At 43.9% G+C, this 27,850-nt stretch overlaps 1 protein-coding gene and 1 long non-coding RNA gene across 19 annotated transcripts in view; one reads left to right on the top strand and one right to left on the bottom strand.

Annotated features, from left to right (window-relative positions):
* Positions 1 to 27,850, bottom strand: part of LNX1 (ligand of numb-protein X 1) — a 200,461-nt gene that overhangs the window by 32,763 nt on the left and 139,848 nt on the right. For all 18 annotated transcript variants that reach the window (XM_081510781.1, XM_081510310.1, XM_081510554.1 and 15 more), the window contains 3 exons: positions 8,550 to 8,788; positions 7,906 to 8,058; positions 41 to 243 (listed from right to left, as the gene is read on the bottom strand). In XM_081510781.1, coding sequence (XP_081366907.1) covers positions 41 to 243; positions 7,906 to 8,058; positions 8,550 to 8,788 — 595 coding nt within the window. The remainder of the gene's footprint in view (positions 1 to 40; positions 244 to 7,905; positions 8,059 to 8,549; positions 8,789 to 27,850) is intronic.
* LOC145515489 (uncharacterized) overlaps positions 7,889 to 27,850 on the top strand; it is a 57,719-nt gene continuing 37,757 nt past the window's right edge. Inside the window, exons 1-2 of the long non-coding RNA XR_014060903.1 lie at positions 7,889 to 8,104; positions 8,242 to 8,919. This is a non-coding gene — a long non-coding RNA (uncharacterized LOC145515489). The remainder of the gene's footprint in view (positions 8,105 to 8,241; positions 8,920 to 27,850) is intronic.

Here is a 27,850-nt window from a genome sequence, read left to right as displayed (position 1 = left end):
ATTAAGCCCATTTTCATGGCTCCACAGCTACAGTCTCTACCTTTAGGATGATGTCTCCTGGCAGGAGCCGGCCATCTCTGGCTATCACCCCATCACGATAAATGTGCTGGACAATGATATGGACCAGCGGGGTTTCACTGCCTCCCACAAGCCTAATGGAGAGGTTTTCATTGGGATCCGTTCGATTGATCTTGATGCTGGTAATTTCACCATCTGGAATCAGGTGATACAACCTTGGAAAGACTAAAATGGACAAAGACAGTGTTTATTTAAGACACCCACCAACGGCCATTTCCAACCACTTCTCTTCTTGCCAGGCTTTTGGTTCCAGCCAAACTAAACTATTCATCATTCTTTGTACATGTTTTCCATCTTCCTGCCTCTGAGCCAGCATAAGTTTCTCTGCCTGGAATGTTTTCCATCCTAGGCCTAAACCCAATTTTTCCTTCAAGGCCTGCATGAAATGATCCCTTCCAATTAAACTCTGCCCTCCTCCCTCCTCCCCTGCTCTCTCTCAACTTCCTATTTCCCACAAAGCTGTATTTCTCAGGGCACTGAGCCTTCTATTACTATTATTATTACACATGCCCATTTCTTATACCCACAATTGGACTCTAAGATCCTTGTTTCATAGGTCTGTGCACAGATCTCTGTACACAGGAGACTTTGTCCCATGTTTATTGAGCGAAGAGGAATGAATGAACAGTCATTATGGAATGGACCACAGTTTGTTCACTTACTTATCAAGGGGAAAAAAACAGAACAAACCTGTTCTTCTGCTCTTTCTGATCATTTTGAAGGTTTCCTCCTGGGAGGCCATGCCTTTCAGTCTCAATGAAAAGCAGGCTCTCTACCTACCCCTGCTGTCAGTGACGGGAAGTCAAATAGCCTAATTCACAATCAGGAAAACCCCCCGGGCCCAACTGGTGGTGTCAAGGGGTTCGTCCCTGATCAGCTTACATTGCTTAATTCAGAGTCAGAAGGAGATTCAGAGATCTAGGCTGGGGTTTCCAAACCTTACTTTTTCACTGAGGACCCTTCCCCTGGGAAGTCTTTCACAGGTTCCCCTGCCCCCATCCCCTGAGCCCACACACAGAAAACCATTTCCGGCTGTGCAGTTTGACAGCCATCAGTTCAGTTCAGTTCAGTCGCTCAGTCGTGTCCGACTCTTTGCCACCCCATGAACCGCAGCACGCCAGGCCTCCCTGTCCATCACCAGCTCCTGGAGTCCACCCAAACCCATGTCCACTGAGTCAGTGATGCCATCCAACCATCTCATCCTCCGTCGTCCCCTTCTCCTCCTGCCCTCAATCTTTCCCAGCATCAGGGTCTTTTCAAATGGGTCAGTTCTTCCCATCAGGTGGCCAAAGTATTGGAGCTTCAGCTTCAACATCAGTCCTTCCAATGAACACCCAGGACTGATCTCCTTTAGGATGGACTGGTTGGATCTCCTCGTAGTCCAAGGGACTCTCAAGAGTCTTCTCCAACACCACAGTTCAAAAGCATCAATTCTTCGGCTCTCAGCTTTCTTTATAGTCCAACTCTCACATCCATACATGACCACTGGAAAAACCATAGCCTTGACTAGGCAGACTTTTGTTGACAAAGTAATGTCTCTGCTTTTTAATATGCTGTCTAGGTTGGTCATAACTTTCCTTCCAAGGAGTAAGCGTCTTTTAACTTCAGGCTGCAATCACCAACTGCAGTGATTTTGGAGCCCAAAGAAATAAAGTCAGCCACAGTCAAACCTTTATTTCACAAGTGAGGATGCGTGAGCTGGGAGAATGGAAGTGACATGACCACCTAGAGGTGGCAGTTCAGTGGTGGCCCCCAGAACCGGGTCAGAACCTGGGGCTCCTGTTAGGCTCCCTCCTTCACAGCTGGCAACAGGCCCACAGGGGACTCGCTCTATAGACACACACCCTATTGAGCCAGCAGTGCCAATTGGCATGGTTCTCCACCTCGGCGGGAATAGAAGGGTACAGAGGCAACACCAGCTGGCCGCACAACACCTAGCATGGCAGGAGCCGCAGCTCTTCCCCAGATGCTGGAGGCTCGAGTCTGGACATTGAAGGTGGGGTTACTTTTGTCTCCTGTAGCTGCTGACAGCAGCCATTGCCCTAAGATTCTCCCTTAATTATATCACTGGGAAAGATCAAAACTGCAGGCCTGGTTCTACATAAAACACTCTTTGTGACTATTTTCAAAACCCATGACCTTAGTCCATTTTCCCTAATGAACTCCGAGTTCATTAACAAGTACTCAATTCTCTAGGAACAATACAGAAAGAATTAAAATTATTTCTAAGTATTACAGAACATGATAAACAAAGTTTAGTGGCCAGAGGAAGCCGGAGACATTGTAAATGTGGGCTCTTGACTCCCGTTGGGATTTGATTTAATGTAAGCAATTGGGCTTTGTTGTAAGGCTGTGGGCAGCAGTCTTCATCTGTCAGCTCCTGGTGCTAACAGTGCTTGAGTGATCAAGTTCAATTAATGTTTAAACTGCTTTGATTACCTTAAGTAGGCGCTATCCACAAGTGTTTGTTGGAACAGGTCTGGTGACAAAGGAATGGAAGTTCTTTAAAAAAAATCATTTTGAGCTAAGAAAGATTTGGAAATAATCATCAAAGCTGCTGATTTTTTGCTCTCTTCCCCTCCCTTTCTACGCTTTCTCCCAACGGAGTTACAAAAACCATGCTCCCAAATCTAAGCCGATCAAGGCCGTTTGTTTTGATAGTCTGAAAGGACATACTCAGTCACAGTTGAAAATGTTAATTACAGCCACGACAATGAGACCTTCAAGAGTTAATGAAATTTTTAAATGCCACTCGGTGCTGGTCTGAAAAGAAACAGTTGTCCAATATTGTGTCCTTACTTAAGGACCAAGGAATATAGTATCATTTAGTTCAGTTCAGTTCAGTTCAGTTGCTCAGTCGTGTCCGACTCTCTGCAACCCCATGAATTGCAGCACGCCAGGCCTCTCTGTCCATCACCAACTCCCGGAGTCTACCCAAACCCATGTTCATGGAGTCGGTGATGCCATCCAACCATCTCATCCTCTGTCGTCCCCTTCTCCTGCCGCCCCCAATCCTACCCAGCATTAGGGTCTTTTCCAATGAGTCAACCCTTTGCATGAGGTGGCCAAAGTATTGGAGCTTCAGCTTCAACATCAAACCTTCCAATAAACACCCAGGATTGATCTCTTTTAGGATGGATTGATTGGATCTCCTTGCAGTCCAAGGGACTCTCAAGAGTCTTCTCCAACACCACAGTTCAAAAGCATCAATTCTGCGGCGCTCAGCTTTCTTCACCGTCCAACTCTCACATCCATACATGACCACTGGAAAAACCATAGACTTGACTAGACAGACTTTTGTTGGCAAAGTAATGTCTCTGCTTTTAAACATGCTATCTAGGTTGGCCATAACCTTGCTTCCAAGGAGTAAGCGTCTTTTAATTTCATGGCTGCAGTCACCATCAGCAGTGATTCTGGAGCCCAAAAAAGTAAAGTCTGACACTGTTTCCACTGTTTCCCCATCTATTTCCCATGGAGTGATGGGACCAGATGCCATGATCTTAGTTTTCTGAACATTGAGCTTTAAGCCAACTTTTTCACTCTCCTCCTTCACCTTCATCAAGAGGCTCTTTAGTTCTTCTTCACTTTCTGCCATAAGGGTGGTGTCATCTGCATATCTGAGGTTATTGATATTTCTCCCGGCAATCTTGATTCCAGCTTGTGTTTCTTCCAGCCCAGCATTTCTCATGATGTACTCTGCATATAAGTTAAATAAGCAGAGTGACAATATACAGCCTTGACGTACTCATTTTCCTATTTGGAACCAGTCTGTTGTTCCATGTCCAGTTCTAACTGTTGCTTCCTGACCTGCATACAGGTTTCTCAAGAGACAGGTCAGATGGTCTGGTATTCCCATCTCTTTCAGAATTTTCCACAGTTTATTGTGATCCACACAGTCAAAGGCTTTGGCATAGTCAATAAAGCAGAAATAGATGTTTTTCTGGAACTCTCTTGCTTTTTCGATGATCCAGCAGATATTGGCAATTTGATCTCTGGTTCATCATTTACCAAGTGTTTATTACATGCTGACCATTCAGCTAAGCAATTTGCATGATATTTTTGTTTGTTTGTTTAGTCCTCACAGTAGATTAAGATTGGAACTAGGTTATTATTATCCCTGTTTTTTTAGATGATGAGATGCTAAAGCTTAGAGGAGTCAAGTAAACCATCCAGGTCATATGGCTGATAAATATTAAAGCCAATCTCTTTACTGATATGAAAAGGATGGATAAACCATGGAAGTTCACCACACTAACCATGGTTTACTGAAGCAATGAGACCCAAGGTCATTTTTGAAATCTCTGTTGCCTCACAAATCCTGTACCAGCCTCACTGAGTCTTAATCCCTCCCCCATTGTGAAGTTTTAGGTGCTGGAGCACAAAATTAAATTTCCTTCTCTCCCATGTAAAGCCCCTGCACACATAATGTAGCTGCAATCTTCATCTTCGTGAAATAAAGTTTCGATTCTGTTATAACTCGATGCAAAAGCATTCAGGTGTGTTCACTGCCCCAAGTCAAGACTCCTAAATGGCCTCCAGGACTCTTCTAGTCCAGCTTTAACCTCATCTTCCCCCACTTCCCTCCACACAGTCAAGGTCCCAGTGCCCGTCCAGGTCATAACTTTCCCTTAAACACGGACTATGCTGTCCCATTGGGAAGTGGTGTGTCTCTCCTGGTGGCCCCCATTTTCATTTATTTATATCTCACTCTTCATGATATTTCATTTTCTTTTAGTCTTGAATGAACCCCTTGGAGCCAGGAACTAGATTTTATAATCTTTATATAAATGTCATCCATGTGTCCTAAGTTGCTTCAGTTGTGTCTGACTCTTTGTGAACCTATGGACTGTAGCCTGCCAGGCACCTCTGTCCGTGGGACTCCCTAGGCAACAATACCGGAGTGGGTTGCCATTTCCTTCTCCAGGGGATCTTCCTGACCCAGGGATTGAAGCTGTATTTCCTGTGTCTTCTGCACTGGCAGGCAGTTTCTTATATAAAATTACTGAGCCTAAATATATAAACAGCTCATGCAACTCTATCAAAAAAACCAAATAACCTGATTTAAGAAGGGGAGAAGATACAAATAGGTATTTTTCTAAAGAAGACATACAGCTGGCCAACAGGCATATGAAAAGACACTCAACATTGTTAATCACCTCATACCTGTCAGAATGGCTATCATCAAAAATTCTTCAAATAACAAATGTTGGTGAGGATAAAGAGAAAAGGGAACAGTGGAACACTGTTGGTGGGAATGTAAACTGATGCAGCCACTATAGAAAACAGTATGGAGGCTTTCAAACAACTAAAAATAGAAGTATCATATGATCCAGCAATTCCATTTCTGGGTATACATCCAAAGAAAACAGAAACATTAATCTGAAAAGATACATGGACTCCAATGTTCACAGCAGCACTATTTACCAAGGTAACCAAGAGGTGGAAGCCACCTAAGTGTCCATCAACAGATGAATAAAGAAGATGTGGTATGTATACAATGGAATACTACTCAGCCATAAAAAAGAATGAACTTCTGCTATTTACAACAGTGTAGCTGGACCTGAGGATTTTATGCTAAGTAAAATAAGTTAGAAAAATACAAATGCTTTATGTTATCACTTCCGTGTGGAATCTAGAAAATAAAAACAAATAAAAAAACAGATTCACATATATAGAGATCAAACTAGTGGGTACCCAGTGGGGAGAGGGAAAGGGGGAGGGACACAATAGGGGAAAATACATAAACTGCTTATGCAAAGTAAGCAAACTATAAGGAAATATTGTACAGCACAGTGAATATAGCCAATATTTTATAATAATAATTTTAAATGGAGTATAATCTATAAAAATAATGAATCAGTATGTTGTACATCTGAAACTAGTACAATATTGTAAATCAACTATACTTCAATTTTTAAAAAAGCACAAAGCTTAGGCCAATGTCCTACACATAGTAATCTCTTATTTTTAAAAGTTTCTGCAATAAACATGCAAATCAGTTTTATTCAGGCAAGAGAAAACTTTATGCGGAATGAAATTAAGGAGGCTTTAATAAGGGGGAAGACTGGCAGAAAGGAAGTTATAATCCTTTTATTCATTGCAGAAACATTCGGTGAAAACTATTATGTACTAGATACTGTGCTTGGCCTTGAGAACACAAAGACTTAGCTAAAGAACCCCTGCCCCCACTGGTAGCATTACAATAAAAGGTGACATTGCTATACCAGAGATACAGGTGCTTTGAGAACACAAAGGAGAGAGGACTGGGGGAATCAAGGAGGGCTCCCAGGAGGAGGCAAAGCCTATGCTGAGCCTGGAAAGAGAAATTAGAATGCCAGCTGAAGGCAAGTGAGAGTGCAGGTTGGACAACAACATGGAAGTGAGAGAAAAACACAGTATTTACATGATGGCAGTGAGAGTAGTGAGAGCATGTAGTATATGTACAGGGTAAGAGAGGTAAGAAGGGGTCTTATACAGCTGCTCAAAGTTCTCTGAGAACATGATAAAGACAGAGGCTTGGGGTTTACCCCCCAACCTGGAGGGGGCTTCCCTGGTGGCTCAGATGGAAAAGAATCTGCCTGCAATGCAGGAGACTTCGATCCCTGGGTTGGGAAGATCCCATGGAGAAGGGAATGGCAACCCACTCCAGTATTCTTGCCTGGAGAATTCCATGCACAGAGGAGCCTGGTGGGCTACCGTCCATGGGGTCTCAAAGAGTCGGACATGACTGAGCAACTAACACTTTCACTTTCTTTCACTTCCCAACCTTGAAGGAGCGGAGGGCACTCTAATCTAGTGAGTAAACAAGTGGGCTCTGGAGCCAGAGGATACAAATTAAAATCCCAGGACTGCCATTTTCCAGCTGGGTGACTTCGGGCTAGTTACCCAGTCTCTCTGAATCTTGGTTTCTTCTGTAAACTGAGAATCACAATCCCCATCTCTTATCACTGCGACCTTTAAATGCCTTAGAGCACTACCTGGCACCCAGGAAAGCTCAAAAGAATTCTTTTAGTTATTATTATTACTGCTGTGAAGTTCTAATGTAAGATGAAAATAAAAGGACAGGACAGTATTTTCTCAGCTCCATTTATATTGAAAAAAAGATATAGAATCTAAGATCCAGAAACTTTCTTTGCGTGAATTTTAGACCCACATTACTCGGATTCCAAGTTCAGAAGGGGCAAACTAAGTAACTGCCTGGTACCTCAGTTTCCTCATCTATAAAACAGGGATGATAATTGTAGCTCCCTCATAGAGTTGTTGAGGAGTACATGAATTAATACATAGAAAACCCTCAGAATCACACATCATACAAGGTGGTGATAAGAATAAATACTCATATGGCATTTACTATGTGCCAGGCACTGTTCTGTTCTTCACTTCACTCTATTATTCTTTATATACACTAAGCTAAGACCTGGAGGTAAGGGTTCCCAAATCTTTTCCCTCAATCTATGTAAAAAGAAAACAATAAGGACTTTCCTAATGGTCCAGTCATTGGGAATCTGCCTTCCAATGCAGGGGATGTGGGTTTGATCCCTGGTTCGGGAACTAAGATCCCATGTGTGGTGGAGCAACTAAGCCCATGCCGAGCTAGAGAAGCCTGTGAGCCGCAACAAGTACCCAATGTAGCCAGAAAAAAAAAGAGGGAAAAGTAATTTCTGCCTTTGGTTACTTATCTAAGAAGTAGGGTAATCAAGGTAAAAAAATATTTATGCCCTTGGGAAGAGAGGTGTCATAGAAAGTGAGGGCGAGTCCTGTTGTCATCACCCCTGGAGTCATTCTGGAAGCCCAGGCCACGCCCAGCCTCACAGGGAAGCAACTTACCATCAAGGACAGTGGTGTTTTCAGAATCCTCTCGTCCCGGGTCGGCTTGGCTGACAACGGTACTTCCACTCTTTGTCCTTCGAAGAACACTCAAGGCTCGGTTTATTTTTTTAAAGGATCTGCTTCTGATGGTGGATCGCTCAAAGGGCCGTGCTGAGGACAAGAGAGAAGAAAAAGGTCTCTTTTATGGACACAGCTGGTAAGACACACAACAGAACACAGACAGTGATTACTTCTAGGTGGCGGGATGATACAATTTGCTTATCTGCATGTTCTCAGTTTTCTACGATGAAATATGGATGGTTTATTTAAAATCTGCTTGTCTTTTTTTCCTAGGCCGGATGGAATATAACAGCACTTTTCTCGAGTTGCCTGGGTGGGAAGGTATGGACACCGCGGGAGTGATGAATCACTAGGTCTAACTTCAACTCCTTTCACCAAGTCAGATTACACACGTTTCTAATGATCTCAAGTCCTCGTGGTTTCATTTCACTTCGGAGAACTGGACATTGGGTTGTGGCCAAAACTACCAGAACGATTTCCTCTTAAACAAAACATTTCTAGGACTTTCCACAGTGACCGTTTCACAGAGGGCAGTCCCAAGACAGAGGAGCCCATTCCCGGACAATCACCCATTGACTCACCCCTTGTTCGGTTGCTCCGGCCAGAGTCCAGGGGGCTATTTGGCTGACCGTCCTCTGCTGTGGACACGTAGGCAGGGTTGTCTAGGCCAGGCTCATCTGTCATTAAGGAGATGGTGGGAACTGTGGAAATCTCTGGGGACAGTGCTGTTGCTGTGAGGCTGGCGCTGCCATCTGGACAGCCATCCTGAGAGCGCCTCTTCCTGTCTTTAGTGAGGCCGTAGTGGGAGGCACCTTTGCAGCTGTAACAAAGCCAGAAGGAGGTCAGAGAAGGCTTTGCACATTGTTCAACTGGGCTTCTTCCAGTGCACGTGCTTGCTGCCCTCGGAAATTGATTTGCTCACCCCTGGCTCCCCTCTCTTTTCACATGGAGGTAAGTCAATATACGCTTGCCAATCAAACGAATGAATGACTTGAGAGAACAGTTCTTAAAATTTGTTTATTGCATTTTATTAAAACACTCTCTATCCTGGTGCCTGAAATGCAAACTGTGAGAGTTGTCATGGGGTCACAAAGACTAGGGCTTGAGGTTGGCTATCTTCAACTATTTGGACGTGGTAATTCCTTCTTGCTGGTGTTTATCTTGACCATGAAAGCCCTTAGTCACCCTCTCAGCCCTTTCTTTTGGGTTTAGTTTCCCAAACCACTCAACATAAATACAAAACTCCTCCCAGGTTCCATATTTAACTGTCCATGGAAATAGAATCGCCCGCATTACAAAGCCACAGGAGTTTGCTCAGCACCACGGTTCTCTAGAGGCCGGCTTGCTGGCTTCCAGTCCCCTGCCTTGGGGCCGGTCTCAGAGTGGCCAGGACCTCTGAGGGACTGGGGACTGGGGGCTCCCATGCACTAAAAATGTGCCTGTCTCCTAACATTGGGAGAGTAAAACAACATTCACGGTCTTTAAAAAAATAGGTCTATATCCATTCACCCTCCACGTTAAAGAGCAAGCCTAAGAGCCAGGAGACCAAGATTTGAGTTGATCTAAGTCCATATTTTTGCTGTGACTGCCCTTCCCTTGTCACTAGGCAAGTCATCTCAGCTCTTAGGTAGGTTTTGATCAGAAAATGCTGATGATTTCACTCTTTCATTGTTGTGGTGAGGATGTAGCCACAGACAGCCACACCAGCTTCCCAGTGGTTATGAAGGCAGAAATTGAATGGGGGAGTCCCTTTAAGAAGCAGCCATTTGCATATAACGGATGTTAATTTATAAATTATTTTCATGAACTCATTACAGAAAACTGGATATGGTTGAGCTATTTTAGATAACACTTTGAGAGCCTATTTGGAGTGATGTTTCTGAATAGAATCAAAAGCAGCCTGCAGTTGATGTGCCCATGACTGATACGGCCTGAGAGAACCATAGAGCTGGTGGATAGAAGGGCTTCTGTCTGAATGGAAATCTTTGCTCTGAAATTTACCTAGCTGTGTCATCTGGGAAAATTTTGTTAACGTGGTTAAACTTTCTAATCTGTACATACATCTTGGGTTGCTGTGAAGTCTGCTAGATATTAGGTCTTGTCAAGAGTTTAGTATCTTGCCAGATATATAGAAAATTCTCAACAGATTGTAGCCACTTCCATAATTGAACCATCTAAGTTGCCTGTTTTATCACATTAACTTCTTTGAGATTAGGGTGCATGGGGAATGGATGGGGTCCCAAAACTTCAGTTGCCAAGCTGCAGTCATGATGCAAATGCCATTGTCTGAGCATGGCAAACGTGGTCAAATGTGTCCAGCTTGTTCCTTTCATTGAGTTGCATCCATTCTTGGTACTAGGCCAACAAGTTTAAATGCTGTTCATTGTCTTAGAAAAGATTACATTACAATTAAGCATTGAAATGAAAAGTAACTGTATAAATAGAAACTCTCAAAAACAGAGCAGTGTCATGTAAATTTGACATTGGTGAAGTAAATATTTGTCATTAGAAGGACAGCAATTTCCGATTTTCTTGTGAAGAGACAAGCAGACGCTTTATTTGCTTAGAAAGAAAAATACCACCAAGGAGATGAAAAGTGGTGTCACATTTTGTAACAGAAATCATCCAAAAGAATGGGCCTCTTTCATGCCAAACAATACAACTAGAGGGCAGGAGAGGTCTGAATGGAATTTTTCTGAATGGATTTTGAAGTCTGATCTGACCAACTCATGCATTGCAAGGATATCTTTAACAGTGTTTTGGAATGATTTAACCAGTGACAGTTTTTAAAATTTTCTTGTTGGAACATAAAACATGATGCTTCTTATAATCAATGATGATGATTTTATGTGGTTTTAATATTAGTAGAAAAGGACTCTGATTATACAACCCTACCTACATCCTTATCTTACAGAAGATGAAATGGGCCTCTAGCTTCTCATACTAGTCTTTCCCTCCCTGAAGGAGTATAAGCTTCTTGCTTGAACTGGTGAGATTTTACTGTTCTGATGAGCTACTTTGGCTTTGAATTGTTCTGCTTAAAAATAGCAAAGTGGTTGATATGAGAAGCTCAAAAATTGGAAGAAACGTTGTGTGATGGAAAAAATAAAAGCCAGCATGCAGTTGAGCAGCTCCAAAGTCATAAACACACGAGTGGAACACTTCTCTGTAAGCCAGCAGTCTCAGACTAGCAACACATGGGAAGGAAGTTCCTAGGCTATTTTGTTGGACTAGAAACAGTCTTTCTTTTCTTGGGGCAGCAACGCTCTTCACCATGTGCCCTGCCAGAGCAGGAAATGACTCTTCCAATTGGACAAATGACCGGCAAAGGCACAAGCCATGGCCTTCTGAGCGGATTGAGCGGATCCCAGTGGAAAAAAGTAGCACCTTGTTCTGCTGCCACATCTGTGAGGAGGGGTAAGGTATTTAAAGATCTCTGAATGCCAAGACTATGCCATTAAGAAACCATTTCTGTTTCAGATCCTTGGGATTCCAAAGACACATTTTAGTCCAGGAAAGGAAAACATCATAAAATGGCTAAGATCACTCCTCTCTGGCCTCGTACCCCAGCTATCCTTACAATAGCCAGGGAGGGTAGATTTAAACATTCAGACTCATAAGCTTTGTGTGAAAAAGGTTCTGCTAAAGAGACTCATACTTGTGTAATGTTGCTTGTTTCAGCTTCTTGGATGAGCTTGAATCTGAGGCACAGGGTGATTTATGAAGGTAGCAGCTTGTACTTACTAATTATCTCTTTCGTGTTGACTGATCCTGGGGCCTCTTGATTTACAGGCACAAATGAGGGGAGGAGGGGGAAAGAGCTGATTAGCCTTGGCCAATGCAGGAACATATGCTGAACCCTGGGTTGTGTTCAAAGCAAACAGGATTTATTCTCCCTTTAGTTATCCTGAGCATTAAGTACTCTCAGGTGGTGATGGGTGACAGCCATGAACTTGAAGGATGAACACAAGGAACGTGGTAAACCATTTTTCAACCACTTTGGATATGCCATCTGTTTAAAGCAGCTCTGAAGATCAGTTTTGTTAATAACAGAGTTGAGATCCTGAGCTCCTATATCAAAGTGAGCGGAGGCAAATCTGTCTTAATATAAAAATGCTGACACTGGGGGCATGTGCCATGGAATTTTTGTCTTTTCTGCAAGGGAGAGGCGAAAATAAGACGAGAAAATGAACCTCCTTCTTGCAAAAATTCCTGAGTCCATGAGTTCACTGCTAATGGGGGTTGACTGGAAGCAGGTTGGACCTCTGGTGTACTTTACAGAGGTTCTGATGGGATCAGAGCTAAGCACAAGTTGGTTTGCCGGGGAGGGCTCCTTTCTGATGATAGAATAAAAGAGGTCCTTGAGAAATCAAGCCTCAATACACTCATTATAACAATCTGGGTAACTATACCACCTCTCTTTGATGCTTCAACTTCCCTCATATTCTTTCTCCATTCACTTCACTTCACATCCTTCTTCATTCAGGCAAACACTGAATCTGCTCTCAAATTGAGTTCATTAATTGCTCAGTCTGCTCTTACTTTAAACCAGGGCTTGCAAACTCATACTCTAATCAGGCTGGCGGGGGCGGGGGTGGAGGTGGGTGGGTAGTGGTGAGCGGTGCTATTCCATTTCAAAGTGCAGCAGGCAACCCTACAGACCTCCTGAGTGTTGCCTCAAGAACACCAGCCTAAGAGCAATTAGTCAAGAAATGAAAGTTGCCAAATTGGAAAGGAAAAGGGAAACTGTCATTGTTTGCAATGCCATATTATATATAGAAAACTTCAAAGACTCAAAAAAAAAACAAAAAACCTCACTACAATTTTCCTGAACAAATTCAGCAAGGTTGCAGGATATAAAATCAACACAGAAATGTTTGTTGCATTTCTATACAAAATCAATACACAAATATTTGTTGCATTTCTATACACTAACAAAGAACTATCAGAAAGGGGAATTTTTAAAAAATCCCACCTACAATTGCATGAAAAATACCTAGGGATTTGACCAAGGAAGCAAAAGATCTGTACACTGAAAACTGTAAGACATTGATGAAAGAAATTATGATGACACAAATAAATGGAAAGATATTGTGTGCTCATGGATTGGAAAATATTGTTAAAATGCCCATACTACACAAATCAATCTACAGATTCAATGTAATTCTTATCAAAATTCCAATGGCGTTTTTCACAGTAATAAAACAAACATTCCTAGAATTTGTGTAGAACCACAAAAGACCCCAAATAGACAAAGCAATCTTAAGAATGAAGAGCAAAGCTGGAGGCATCATGCTCCTGATATCAATCTCTATTCAGTTCAGTTCAGTCGCTCAGTCGTGTCCGACTCTTTGCGACCCCATGAATTGCAGCACGCCAGGCCTCTCTGTCCATCACCAACTCCCGGAGTCTACCCAAACCCATGTCCATCGAGTCGGTGATGCCATCCAACCATCTCATCCTCTGTCGTCCCCTTCTCCTCCCGCCCCCAATCCTACCCAGCATTAGGGTCTTTTCCAATGAGTCAACCCTTTGCATGAGGTGGCCAAAGTATTTGAGTTTCAGCTTCAACATCAGACCTTCCAATGAACACCCAGGATTGATCTCTTTTAGGATGGATTGATTGGATCTCCTTGCAGTCCAAGGGACTCCCAAGAGTCTTCTCCAACACCACAGTTCAAAAGCATCAATTCTGCGGTGCTCAGCTTTCTTCACCGTCCAACTCTCACAACTATACATGACCACTGGAAAAACCATAGCCTTGACTAGACGGACTTTTGTTGGCAAAGTAATGTCTCTGCTTTTAAATATGCTATCTAGGTTGGCCATAACCTTCCTTCCAAGGAGTAAGCGTCTTTTAATTTCATGGCTGCAGTCACCATCTGCAGTGATTCTGGAGCCCAAAAAAATAGTCTAACACTGTTTCCACTGTTTCCCCATCTATTTCCCATGAAGTGACATAATAGTCAAAATAGTATGATATTGGCAAAAAACCCAGATGTAGATTGCTGGAACAGAATAGAGAGTCAAGAAACAAACCCACACACTGATTGTCAATTAATTTATGACAAAGGAGTAAAGGCTATATGATGGGGAAGGGACAGTCTCTTTGGTAAATGCTGTTAGGAGAACTGTACAGCCACATGTGAAAGAATGAAACTGGACCCCTATCTTACGCTACACACCAAAGTTAACTCAAATGGGTTACAAATGTATGAATTGATATCATAAACCTCCTAAAAGAAAACAGATGATAAGCTCCTTGATATTGGTCTTGGAGATGATTGTTTGAATCTGACACTAAAAGCAGAAAAAGCAAAAATAAACAGATAAACTAAAAAGATTTTGCACAGAAAAAGGAGACCATCAACAAAATAAGACAACTGCTGCTGCTGCTGCTAAGTCGCTTCAGTCGTGTTCGACTCTGTGCGACCCCATAGACAGTAGCCCACCAGGCTCCGCCGTCCCTGGGATTCTCCAGGCAAGAACACTGGAGTGGGTTGCCATTTCCTTCCCCAATGCATGAAAGTAAAAGTGAAAGTGAAGTCGCTCAGTCTTAGCGACCGCATGGACTGCAGCCTACCAGGCTCCTCCATCCATGGGATCTTCCAGGCTAGAGTACTGGAGTGGGTTGCCATTGCCTTCTCCCAAGACAACTACTAAATGGAAAAAAATATTTGCAAATCATATCTCATAAGAAATTAATATTAAAAATATAACAAGAATCTACATAGCTCAATAGCCAAAGACCCCAATATGATTTAAAAAACAGGAAGATCTGAAGAGACAGTTTTCCACACAAGATACATAGGTGACCAATAGGTACATGAAAAGATGCTCAACATCACTCTCTTGTCAGGGAAATGCAAATTGAAATCACAATGATATATCACCTCACACCTGTGGCTCCAAGTGTTGGTGAAGATGTGGAGAAAAGGGAACCTGTGTGCATTGCTGGTAGGAACATAAATTGGTACAGCCACTATGGAGCACAGTATGGAGGCTCTTCAAAATGTTAAAAATAGACTGCCATATGATCCAGTATTTCCACTTGGTATTTATTTTAAGAAACTGAAAATACTAGCTGTTAAAGATATATGCACCCCCATGTTTATTGCAGCATTATTTATAGCAGTCAAGGCATAGAAACAACGTAAGTGCCCTCTGAAGGATAAATAATTGTGTGTGTATATATATATATACACATACACACAGGGCTTCCCTAGTAGCGCTCAGTCAAGAATACACTTGCAATGTGGGAGACCTGGGTTTGATCCCTGGGTTGGGAAGATCCCCTGGAGAAGGGAAATGCTATCCACTCCAGTGTTCTGGCCTAGAGATCCCCATGGACTGAGGAGCCTGGCAGGCTACAGTAATTGTGTATATATATAAATGGAATATTATTCAGCCATAAAAAAGAATGAAATCTTGCCATTTGCAAAACATGGATGGACCTTAAAGGCATTATGCTAAGTGAGATAAATCAGATATAAAAACAAGTATTGTTTGATCTCACTTATATGTGGAATCTTAAAAACAAAACAAAACTAAGCTCATATAGGTTGGTGATTGACAGAGTCAACCAGAGGGAGTGGGAGATGGGGGAGGGAATTCTATGAAAACAGTCAAAATGTCCAAACTTCTTGCTCTAACTAAGTACTTGGGAGGTAATGTACAACATGGTAAACACAATTAACACTGTTGTATGTCATATATGAAAAGTCCTTAAGAGAGTAAATCCCAAGAATTTTCATCAGGAAAATTTTTTTTCCATTTCTTTAATTTTATATCTATATGAGAAGATGGATGTTCAGTAAACTTTGTGGTCATCATTTCATGATGTATGTTAAGTCAAATCATTATGTTGTATACCTTAAACTTACACAGTGCTATATATCGATTGTATCTTCAAAAAACTGGAAGAAAAACATAAGAGTGGTCCAGTGTTATTAGAGCAAACAATTTGGAAGCCTAAATCCCAGTTTTTAGCGTGAAATCTCTTATTTTAAAAGTTGGCAACAAATTCAAAACTTTTCAGACCATTTTGTGGGCCAAACAAAAACACATCTGTAGGCCAGATCTATCTCAAGGGATGACAAATTCCAGCCTCTGGGAATAAAAAAAAAAAAACCCTACCAATGTGTGTAGGTCACATCCACTTCTCTTTCAGTCCTCCGGAAGCAACTCAACCCTCCTCTCATTCCCCGCCGAGCTTGCTGGCTCGCTCCCTCCTCCCCACTTCTGCGGGGGTGTGCGCATGCGCAAGCACAGAGACCATGGCCTCAGCTGGGGCTTCCCTTTCAACATTTGCCCCAGCCCCATTTCTGATCCCAGTCAGAGAAGGGGACGTTTCCAACTGTCTTCCACTCATGGGAGAGCTCGTCATGTGCCGGAAGTTACAACGTCATGCAAAAGGGACACGTTCAACTCAAACGGATGAATTCTCGCTTTCAGGCCAAGAGAATCGAGATTAGGGGGCTCTGGAGGGAAGCGAGTTTCCCTGCTAACAGCTGGATCTTAGGCTCAGCTGCTCTACTGAACAGGATGAATAACTCAAGCTTTACCCAAAGTGGGGTCCCTGGGGCCAGGTTGGGAGCCCGTTGCAGGAGGACATGATCGCTGTCAGAGACCCACAGCCTCTCCTTGGTGTCCTTGGACAAGGCGCCTGGGAGATGGGCCACTGGCAGCCTCAAGGAATCCACCCACACTGCTCCAGTTCAGAGAGAGTCTGTGTCAGGATGCTGGTGACCCAGAGGCTGAGGATGGGCCTTGGTCATGTGTGTCTGGCTCCCAACTCCATCTCTAGGGCCACCATCCTGGCCCTCCTGACACCTCCAATGCTTTTCAACACATTCCAGCCCATCTTCCTACTCCTAGTCTTGCCCTTCCTCCCCATCATCCAATCCATCCTAAACATAACCACACCAACACAATTTCTTTTCTCGAAAACTTCCCATGGAAGTATTTCCTATTGCTTACAGGATCAAGTCCCAGCTCCCCAGGTTGAAGTTTTTTCCCAGGGCCATCTCTGAGCCCTGGATTTAGAAAAGGCAGAGGAACCAGAGATCAAATTGCCAACATCCGTTGGATCATTGAAAAAGCAAGAGAGTTCCAGAAAAACAGCTATTTCTGCTTTATTGACTACGCCAAAGTCTTTGACTGTGTGGATCACAACAAATTGGAAAATTCTTAAAGAGATGGGAATGTCAGACCACCTGACCTGCCTCCTGAGAAATCTGTATGCAGCTCAAGAAGTAACAGTTAGAACTGGACATGGAACAACAGACTGGTTCCAAATTGGGAAAGGAGTATGTCAAGGCTGTATATTGTCACCCTGCTTATTTAACTTATATGCAGAGTACATCATGAGAAACGCTGGGCTGGAGGAAGCACAAGCTGGAATCAAGATTGCCGTGAGAAATATCAATAACCTCAGATATGCAGATGACACTACCCTTATGGCAGAAAGTGAAGAAGAACTAAAGAACCTCTTGATGAAAGTGAAAGAGGAGAGGGAAAAAGTTGGCTTAAAACTCAGCATTCAGAAAACTAAGATCATGGCATCTGGTCCCATCACTTCATGGCAAATAGATGGGGAAATAGTGGAAACAGTGAGAGACTTTAAATTTGGGGGCTCCCAAATCACTGCAGATGGTGACTGCAGCCATGAAATTAAAAGACGCTTGCTCCCTGGAAGAAAAGTTATGACTGACCTAGACAGCATATTAAAAAGCAGAGACACTACTTTGCCAACAAAGGTCCGTCTAGTTGAAGCTATGGTGTTTTTCTGGTAGTCATGTATGGATGTGAGAGTTGGACTATAAAGAAAGCTGCGTGGTGAAGAATTGATGCTTTTGAACTGTGGTGTTGGAGAAGACTCTTGAGAGTCCCTTGGACTGTAAGAAGATCCAACCAGTCCATCCTAAAGGAAATCAGTCCTGAATATTCATTGGAAGGACTGATGCTGAAGCTGAAACTCCAATACTTTGGCCACCTGATGCGAAGAGCTGACTTATTAGAAAAGGCCCTGATGCTAGGAAAGATTGAAGGCAGGAGGAGAAGGGGACAACAGAAGATGAGATGGTTGGATGGCATCACCGACTCAATGGATATGAGTTTGAGTAAGCTCCGGGAGTTGGTGATGGAGTGATGGACAGGAAAGCCTGGCGTGCTGCAGTCCATGGGGTCACAAAGAGTCGGACATGACTGAGTGACTGAACTGAGCTGATCTCTGAGCTGTGTTGATCATGGCCTCATGACAGGGTCTGGCAACCCAGAAAGGGGCTGGGAAGAGCTAACATCTACTGGACTACTGTGTACTGTGCGTTACGTTTCACAAATGTGGTCTTAGGCTCAGTTAAAACCTTGTTAAACCCTCCCAGTGGCTCCAGCTGTCAAGTCAGTTAAACCACCTCCACTCTGCAGATGAGGATATGAAAACTTGGATAAAGCTTTCTTCCCTTCTAGTTGTCAGAGTGAAACTGGGGCTGTATCCAAGTTGTGGGGTCCATGCTTTCTCCCCTCCTGTGGCCTGGCCTCCAGCCTGGAGCTCACCCTACACTCCAGACTCCTGATGTGTAGTCAGATTCCTGACTTCTCATGCCACATTTTCACTCTCAATAGGCATCTGAAACCTAACACATCCAAACGCCCCAACCTTGCCTGCCAAAGCAGCTCTTCCCGCCTCTTCTTTGCTTTACCTTACTTACATCCTTCTCATTGTTCAGACCCAAAACTCCTGAGTCAGCCCTGATTCCTTTCTTTTTCTCAACGCTATAGTCAAGCCAGATTTATCCAGAATCCAAATGCTTTTCATCACTTCTACCACCACAGCCCTAATCTATGCTGCCATCATCAAAGCCTGGATTATTACAACAGTCTCCTGAGAGGTCTTTCTACTTCTACACTCACTCTGCTCCCCTGTTTATTCTCAACAGAGCAGCAGTGTCATCCCTTTAAAACAGCTCTCCATGTTACTAAAACACAAGGCCCTCAGAATAGCTCACTGGGCCCTGTATTCTCTCTGTGTTATTTCTGCCCTCATCTCCATCTCCTGCTCATCCGGCCTCCTGTTGGTTCTCACCCTTGCCCAGCACGCTCCTGCCTCCCAGACCTTGAATTTCTGCTCCTGCTCTCTGTCTGGAACATGTGTTCCAGATTCCTGCCTGGTCTGCTCCCTCAGCCCCGTTGGGTCTGTGATTGAAGCCCACCTTCCCTGAGCATCCTTTTTCAAGCAGCAGCTTTTTTCCTGGCACATTCTAACCCCTTCTTATTTTTCTTCCCTACTTCTCTCCTCTCTGCTAATTTTGGAGTAAAAGTTCCAAAGTTGGGGGGTGGGGGTGGAGAGGGAGTTTAATTCCATAGTTAACCTATTGAACCAAACATTGAAAACTTTATCCCTCTAGGATCAAAAGGGCTTCATAATATTGGTTCTTGGGAAAGAGTGAGCTCAGGGATTCCCATGTCCCTCCTGGCTGACAGTCCAGACACACCAGTTCTATCTCAGCTGCCTGGTCAGCTTTGGGCATATCTGCTCCATGAAGCAGGAAGGGAATGGAGGGAAGAACAAAGTCTTGCCCACCTGGTGACTTTCAGAGAGTCCACATGGCCTGTAGATTTCCTCAGGCAGGCACTCGGCAAACACGTGTTGAATTAGACTGAAGTCTCCCTTTGGGTGTTCTATTGAAATTACCCGACCGGGAATTGATGATCCACCCACACAGTCCTGCTAACATGTAATTGTGGTTGGTTGTGATGCTCCTGCCAGGCTGCTTTTTCCCCTCAGCAAACTCATGATTTCTCTGTGCTCTAATGCGAGATGAGAAGTAAGAAGGAAGAGGAAAAAGTGAGATTTTCAACATTCTTTCTTTGATAACTCTAATAGGATTCTATTGGATCTGAGTTTTAAAACCATTCTGTACATAGGAGGAATAAACAGTTGCCATATACCTTCTTTTGGTGGATTATGCTGCTACAATGGGATGAGTGGTTTTGAAATACTAATACTTTGTTTTTCATTCAGTGAGCACTTATGGAGGACCTTCTGAAAAAGAGGGCAGAGTGATGTGGAAAAAGCTCAGGCTTTCATGTTTAAAACATCTGGGTATGAATCCTAGGTCTGCACCACCAGCTCTGTGACTGTGGACAAGTTCTGTGACTCCTTTCAGCCTTTCCCAGATGTTGGTAAAGAATTTGCCTACAATGCAGGAGACCCGAGTTTGAACGCAGGGTCGGGAAGATCCTCTGGAGAAGGGAATGGCAACCCACTCCAGTATTCTTGCCTGGAAAATTCCATGGAAAGATGAGCCTGGTGGGCTATAGTCCATGGGGTCCCAAAGAGTCAAACACAAATGAGTGGCTAACATTTCCACTTTTCACTTTCCCAGATGTAAAATGGGCACAGTGTTTATTTATAGTAAAATTTACAGATCCATGCCAAGCCCCTAACAGTCCTGGAATATACTAGCAACTCAATAAACAGTAATCAGCATGATTATTGTATGTCAAGCATAATGTTAGGCCCTATGGTTGCAAAGAAACATATTATTCAGTATATGCCTGTGAGGAGACTGGTATGAAAACAAAAACCCACCAGGTTATCAGAGAGAGATGGAGGTATGAGTCAAGAGTTGGAAGAACTCAGAGAAGGGGGCCACTCACTCTCTGTGGGTAATTCATTATCAAGGGGTAATCAGGGAAGGTGTCCCAGAAGAGGTGATATCTGAGCTGAGTCTAGGAAAGTGAGGGACATTGTTCTGGCAGACTAGGTGTGAATGCCACCTTTAAAGACCCCAAGGATGCAAGTGCATGGCAGGATTACTGTGTTTGGTGCAGATCTTATCCCTTGGGACATTGACGGAGAAAAATAGAACTGAAGTGAGGCCAAAGAGGAATACAAATGCTGGCAGTGGTGTTGGGGAGAAAGCCCAGGGTACTTGGCTACTCGTTTGTTGCCACCTCTGGAGTTTAGCAGGGCTAAGCCATGCCTGTGGGCGCAGGAGACCAGGGCATTGAGAAGTCTGATGCCAACACGGGAGAGGGATGAAGGCGACAATGAAAGGTTCAAAGTCACCCCCTCACAGAGGCTCCCTTACCCCCTGTTTGAAGTGGATCTTCTCTCCCACCAGAACCCGCTTTCAATTCCCAGCACTAAACATCTTTGGAAATGACTTTGTATGTTTACTTGCTTCCCTTTTAAATCACTGTCTCCCCCCAAAAGTAAGAGTCCAGCATGTCTTGCTCACCACTAAATCCTCGACACACCACACAGCGCTCAGAGACATGGGGTCAGCCATGTGTCAGAGCAGTCTGAGAGATTCTGGGAACAGCTCTGTTTCTTTCTTACTCCCTTTATTAGATGGTTTCTGTTTATACTTGTAATTATGTTGACCTAGATATGTTTTTTATTGATTTTTATGGAGGTACAATTGACAAAATCAGTTTCAGGTACACAACATAAGGATTTGATATTTTTATATTGTAAAATCATCACCACAATAAGTCTACCTAACATTCACAGTTAAATTTCTTTCTCTTTTGATGAGCACTTTAAAGATCTATTGTGTGCGTGCTCAGTTGTGTCCAACTCTTTGAGACTCTGTGGACTGTAGCCCGCTAAGTTCCTCAGTCCATGGGATTCTCCAGGCAAGAATACTGGAGTGGGTTGCCATTTCCTCCTGCAGGGGATCTTCCTGACCCAGGGATCAAACCAGGGTCTCCTGCATTGCAGGCAGATTCTTTACCATTAGTGCCCCCTGGGAAGCCCCTAAGATCTATTGGGTTGGCCAAAAAGTTAATTTGCGTTTTTCCATACATTCTTACAGAAAAACACAAATGAACTTTTTGGCCAATCCAATGCTTTCTTAGCAACTTTCAAATATGCAATGCAGATTATATATACCATTCTGTATACTACATCCTCATGACTTATTTTATAACTTTGAAGTTTGTAGCTTTTGACACCCTTCACCCATTTTGCCTAGCCTTTGCCCCCTGCCTCTGGCAACCACCGATTGAGTCTCCATATTTGAGTCTTATTTTTGCTTTTTAAGTTTCCACACATAGGCTCATATGATATGCCTTTCTCTGACTTGTTTCTCTTAGCATGATGCCCTATGCTATATATTTTTCTGCTCCTTTTATTAGACGCTTTCTGTTTACACTTTTAATCATGCTGACCCAGATATGTTTCCATTGTTGCAGGCTACCTTCTTTTTTTTTGGAGGAAGACAGGCTGTGTTTTTAAAATATGTGATAATATTTAATAACTTTTAAAATGCAAGACACTGGAAATCTTTATTATGTTTAGGATAAAAATGAACACATCAGTCATCTTCTTCTAAATCAGACCCACTTGGGCTCCCTGAGCCCACCCTCTAACAGAACCCATCCTTGCTAATTAAGTCCTGGTCACTTGGAAAAGACTCAAGTAACAATAACATAACTTCTATTAATATGACTCCTCTAGTTTTTCGGCAGATAGATCCTAAGCACTGCAACTTTTTTGGGCATTTTCTGAGTTAGATTGGATAATTCCATATTTCACTCATTATACCCGCAGCTTCTTAACTAATCTCTGGTTTAAGGATGTTAGGTAAAGTCGTTCTTTGTTTGGATTACTTTTTCTCCTCTAGGTTAAAATGCATGTTCCCTGGGATTGAATTACGTGGTCACTCGTGAAGCTACCAGAAACCATACATAGAAAAGTCATTAGCACTGTTGTGTACTCATGGGTGAAACCAACATCGGTTAATAAGTGAAGGAGGTCATCAGCTGGACAAGCCTACCATCTGGGAGTCAGCTTAGACCCTGGGTATGAACCTGAGCCTGAAAGGCCCTCACCCCACAGGACCAAGGGATTTCTTAACATCACCAGCGACCACACGCTTCTTCCTCTCATTAGCGTCTTTCTTCTGCCTCCAAACCACAGGGGAGAACATCCCCAGTGATTCCAATCACCCTTGCCTCCCTTGTTAATGAATCCCAGGAAGGGAAATTTAAAACAAACTGGAGAGTGACTTGGAAACACAGGCCAAGCTTTGGGCAACTGGAACCCCAGTCTCCTGGGCCTGGTGAGGTGGGGTGAGGGGCAGGATGCTCTTAAAGTGTAATTGGCTCCACAAACAAATGGTCTAATGACAATGAAGCCAGCGCATGTGACTCAGTTTACCAAAGATGCTGATGTGTTCCTGTGAGACTGATGACCTGGTGCTGTGCCGGCATGAGAAACAGCTGGCCGCTCTCTGCACAGTGTCCATTTTTATTTAGGCAGGGAAAGGCAGATATTCTTTTACCTAAGGTTAAAGGCTCCTTTTCTATGTTTTCTGTTAGTTTGCAGGATTAGGTCTGTCAGACAACCTGTGACTTCATCTATTTATCCTTCAAATCTCAACTCATACATTAATAATAATTTAGAATTATGGCCAACACTTACAGTACACTTATATGGACTAAGCACTATTATGCATAATATGCTTTATGCAACTTAATTCATTGGTTTTCACATCATCCCAATTAGCCACTTTGCTAATAAGCAATTAAGGCACAGAGAGGTTAAATAACTTTCCTAAGGTCACACAGTAGGCAAGTGGAGGGGCTAGGATCTGAACCCAAAGCAGATAGGATTTTAGTTGAGGTGTGCACCTCATGATTGTAACATGCCATGAACTTTGGTGGCTGACAGTTTGGAGGGGACTGCAAGGTAGGAGGCAGGGAAAAGGCAAGAAACATGAGAAGGTCCTTTATAACAGTATACTCTGTACTACAGCTACTCTTTGCTGCCAGCTACTGTGTGGCTTGGAGAAGGCAATGGCACCCCACTCCAGTACTCTTGCCTGGAAAATCCCATGGACAGAGGAGCCTGGTAGGCTGCAGTCCATGGGGTCTCGAAGAGTCAGACACGACTGAGCGACTTTACTTTCACTTTTCACGTTCACACATTGGGGAAGGAAATGCAACCCACTCCAGTGTTCTTGCCTGGAGAATCCCAGGGATGGCGGAGCCTGGTGGGCTGCCATCTATGGGGTCGCACAGAGTCGGACACGACTGAAGCGACTTAGCAGCAGCAGCAGTAGCAGCACTGTGTGGCTGCTATAAGAAACACAAACGGCATGAGCTGGCAGGATGGCCTGTTCTAATCAAGTTGGCATCTTCATGCCTGCAGTTGACAGACATGAGCGGCGAGCTTCGAGCTGCCTGCACCTCCATTTCTGCCCTTTCAGCAGGGCCGTTTATCAGTGGAGCTCACTTGGTGGGTTGCTGATAGAGTGAGGCAACTGCAGCGGTCCCCATGTGCCCTTAGGCTCACTGTCTTCCTGTGCTCCTTCCTCTCCAAACATAACATAATTATCTGAGAATAGGTGCCACTTCAAGCTTCCTAAGAGGCAGCAGCTTAAAACAATCTGGGCTGGGTGAGTGGGTAACTTGTGATTTATTTATTCTTCCTCTAGAGAGAGCTCTTTAGTCCAGGCATTCAGATATTTGCATAAATACACATTTGTGGTGGAAAACAACTTATTAGGGGCAAAGAGGCAGACATCTCCATCCCATACCAGCAAGGAGTGTATCATCTTCTGCCCTATTAATAACAAGTCCTATCAGTAACCACCTGAGCTGTCACTTGTTCCAAGCTTGGTCTTTATCACTAGAAATAGAAGTGGGACTTAGGCTAGCAAACACTGCCCCAGCAGACTTATATTATCCCCATTTTACAGATGGGGAAAGTGAGGCTTAGAGAAGTTAAGTAGTTTATGCAAAATGACACAGCACTAAGGCAAAGGAGCTGAAAGTTGAACATAGCTCTGTCTGGGATTTTGTTGCTGATTTAAACAATGTGTAATGGGCTTCCCAAATGACACTAGTGGTAAGGAACCTGCCTGCCAATGCAGAAGACATAAGAGACACAGGTTCGATTCCCGGGTTGGGAAGATCCCCTGGAGGAGAGCATGGCAACCCACTTCAGTATTCTTGCCTGGAGAATCCCCATGGACAGAGGAGCCTGGTGGGCTACAGCCCATAGGGTTGCAGAGTTGGACATGACTGAAGTGACTTAGCATGAACACGCAATTATCAAGTTATCTTAGTCCTTAATGTGGGTCAGGTGCTTCAAAGCACTTTACCCTCTGTTCACTTAGTCCTTACCACCACCTAATGAGGTAGATACAATTATCATGCCCACGTTGCAGATGTAGAAACATAATACAAAGGTTCACTTGCCCAGGGTCACACAGCACTTAGGGTGACAGGCCATCCCAGCTTGTCTTTGGGCTGACTGGGTTCTTGGGATGTAGGATTTTCAGTTTTAAACCCAGGCCAGTCCCAGGCACACCAGGACAAGCTGGTCACCCTGTAACGGGCAGAAACAGAGTTTAAGTCAGAGTCACGACTCCAAATAACATGCTCTTCACTGTGGTGTGTGTGTGTTCGTCACTCAGTCGTGTCCGATTCTTTGCCACCCCTTGGACTGTAGCCCGCCAGGCTCTTCTGTCCATGGGAGTCTTCAGGCAAGACTGGCGTGGGTTGACATTCCCTTCTCCAGGGGATCTTCCCAACCCAGGGATCAAACTCGGGTCTCTCGCATTGCGGGCAGATTTTACTGTCTGAGACACCAGGGAAGCCCCTTTACTATGGTACACTGTGGCATTTTTTTCCTCTTTCACATATTTTGCTCCAAGATTTAACAGAAGCAGAAGTGACTGAGCAGAAGTGACTGAAACCACTGACTCATGGTTTCAGTGCCTCCCAGTGTGTGCTCAGGTGACACCCTCTTAGCAGGGCCTCCAGAAGACCACCTCCCTACACTGCTGCTTCAGTTCAGCTTCACAGCAGCCCCGGCAGGTACAAAACACATGCAGTTCCAGGGCTTTCCCACAACTGGAAGAATCAACTTCACTTGTTAGTGAGGAAGACCTTCGCTGATAGCAAGGAGCGCCTGATGAATACCAGGCTGCTCCCTGGGGTGACGTCTAAGAATTCCAAAGCCCAAACCAGATGTGAAGTTGACAGTGGTTAATGAGGGACGGTTGAAGGCTCAGGCACAGTCCACATGCCAGGTCAATTCCTCACAGAGATGTCACAATGGTTTATCCATTCTGTGAGTCTCCGGGATCTTTGGGGTCACGAAGTTGTTTTCCTGGATGTTTTGGGGGAAGGGAGAGCAGATAGTTCACAAGGCACAAATGATTGGAGTCTTCCATCAACTTTCCATGGATTACAGTGTTTGTGTGTGGGGGGGAGGGTCTTCGTTTTTTGGGGGCTAACATTTAGGTCCCTGCAATTGTTGGCTCCATTTAGAATTGTCATCTTTACTTTTTAAATGCTTAGAAATGCCCAAGGTTCAGCTTCTCATTTTGGGGAAACTGGGCTGTGGGTCAATGGCACTTTCTATTTCAGGGTTGACTAGGAACTGTGTTTAGGGGAATGAGAAAGGGTAGGTTTCACGGTGGTGAGGTTTTCTAAATATTGGAACTGACTGCCCAGTGAGGTTTTCCAACGGGCTCTGAAAGCAGCCTAGGCTTCTAGCCGCCTCGGATGAGGTTTTGAGAGCCTTAATTTCTGTGAAATCTGCACAACCCCGGGGGCTGCTCAGAGGTGATGGTTTGGCATGGGGATGGGGGAGGGGTGGGAGAAGGTAGCAGGACCCTCCAGTGGAAATTATTCCCAGATGCTATTTTAAAGCATCTCTTTCTTTCCTCCAAGTGCCCTCAGGGCTAACTCAAAATGCTCCAGTTTTTCCAAGCTCTTTCTGGGCTGGGTGTCCAGAGCCTTCCTGGATGGACTTTACAGGACACTCAGGTATTGAGAAAGTGGGTTCTGTCTTGCTCTGTGCTTGAGAATATGCCTTGTGAAGATACTTTGCTCTTTTGTGCCAAATCTTTTTGCCTGAAACAAAAACCCTATTTTCCCAGCCAGCTTCTGTTTGCTAAGTGAACTGCTTCTTCCTTTTCACTATATTCCCTGACTCCTGTAAGTCAAATTTCATTCTCCCCAAATTGTGTTATGCAAATGGGGGAAGGAGCACTTGCAGGAAACGCTGGCTCTTATTTATTTTTCTCAGATAATCGAACACTTCTTTCTCCCCCTGTCTTGCCAGGCCTGCCCTTTGGCTGCGGCTCAGCCCCATGTGTTTGGTGTGGCACAGTCAGTGCACTTGACAAGACTTCTCCAATCCAAGCAAGCTGTCCCTCCTCACACACGCACGACTCCACCATGGGCCTCTTCCCTGGATCTGTTCGAACGGTGGCCATGCCAACTCCTATTCTCCAGCGATAATGCTAATCCCACTTTCTCCATTGATACTTCAGGGGAATTGCTCTGCTCTCTGAACTCATTCCTCCCTTCCACAAAGGTCTGAGTGGCTACCAAACCCTAGGGCTAGGTGTTCCTAAGGCTCTGCCCTTTACTAGCTAGTGATCAAGCACAGAAACAAGATTGGTCTGAACCACACACTCTTAGCTCCAGGACAATGTTTCACTCCATATCGATGGACACTGCTTACATCTCTTGGACTAGATAGCAAACCCCCTAAGACCACGTCTTTTGCATCCTCCACCATGCGAACAGGATTGAGAGCATGCTGGATATTCATAAAATACTTAGTCTTATTAGAATCAAATTAAAATAGTCCCCTTTTTAAATTTCAAAAGCAATAGAGGTTCAGAGAAGAAATTTTTGGAAATACAGAAAAAAGAAAATAAAAATCCCATAATGATCCCACAAAAAAGTCTTGCTAATCTTTATTTTTGCTAATCTGTTATTTTCATTACTCTTATCTCTTTAAGGCTTCCCTGGTGGCTCAGAGGTTAAGCGTCTGCCTCTGACCCGGGAGACCCGGGTTCGATCCCTGGGTTGGGAAGATTCCCTGGAGAAGGAAATGGCAACCACT

Source organism: Giraffa tippelskirchi, chromosome 1, assembly GCF_054371585.1.
Source record: "Giraffa tippelskirchi isolate mGirTip1 chromosome 1, T2T-mGirTip1v1.2.pri, whole genome shotgun sequence".
NCBI lineage: Eukaryota > Metazoa > Chordata > Mammalia > Artiodactyla > Giraffidae > Giraffa > Giraffa tippelskirchi.
Note: the sequence above shows the minus strand (reverse complement) of the source record. Positions and strands in the feature narration are given on the sequence as shown.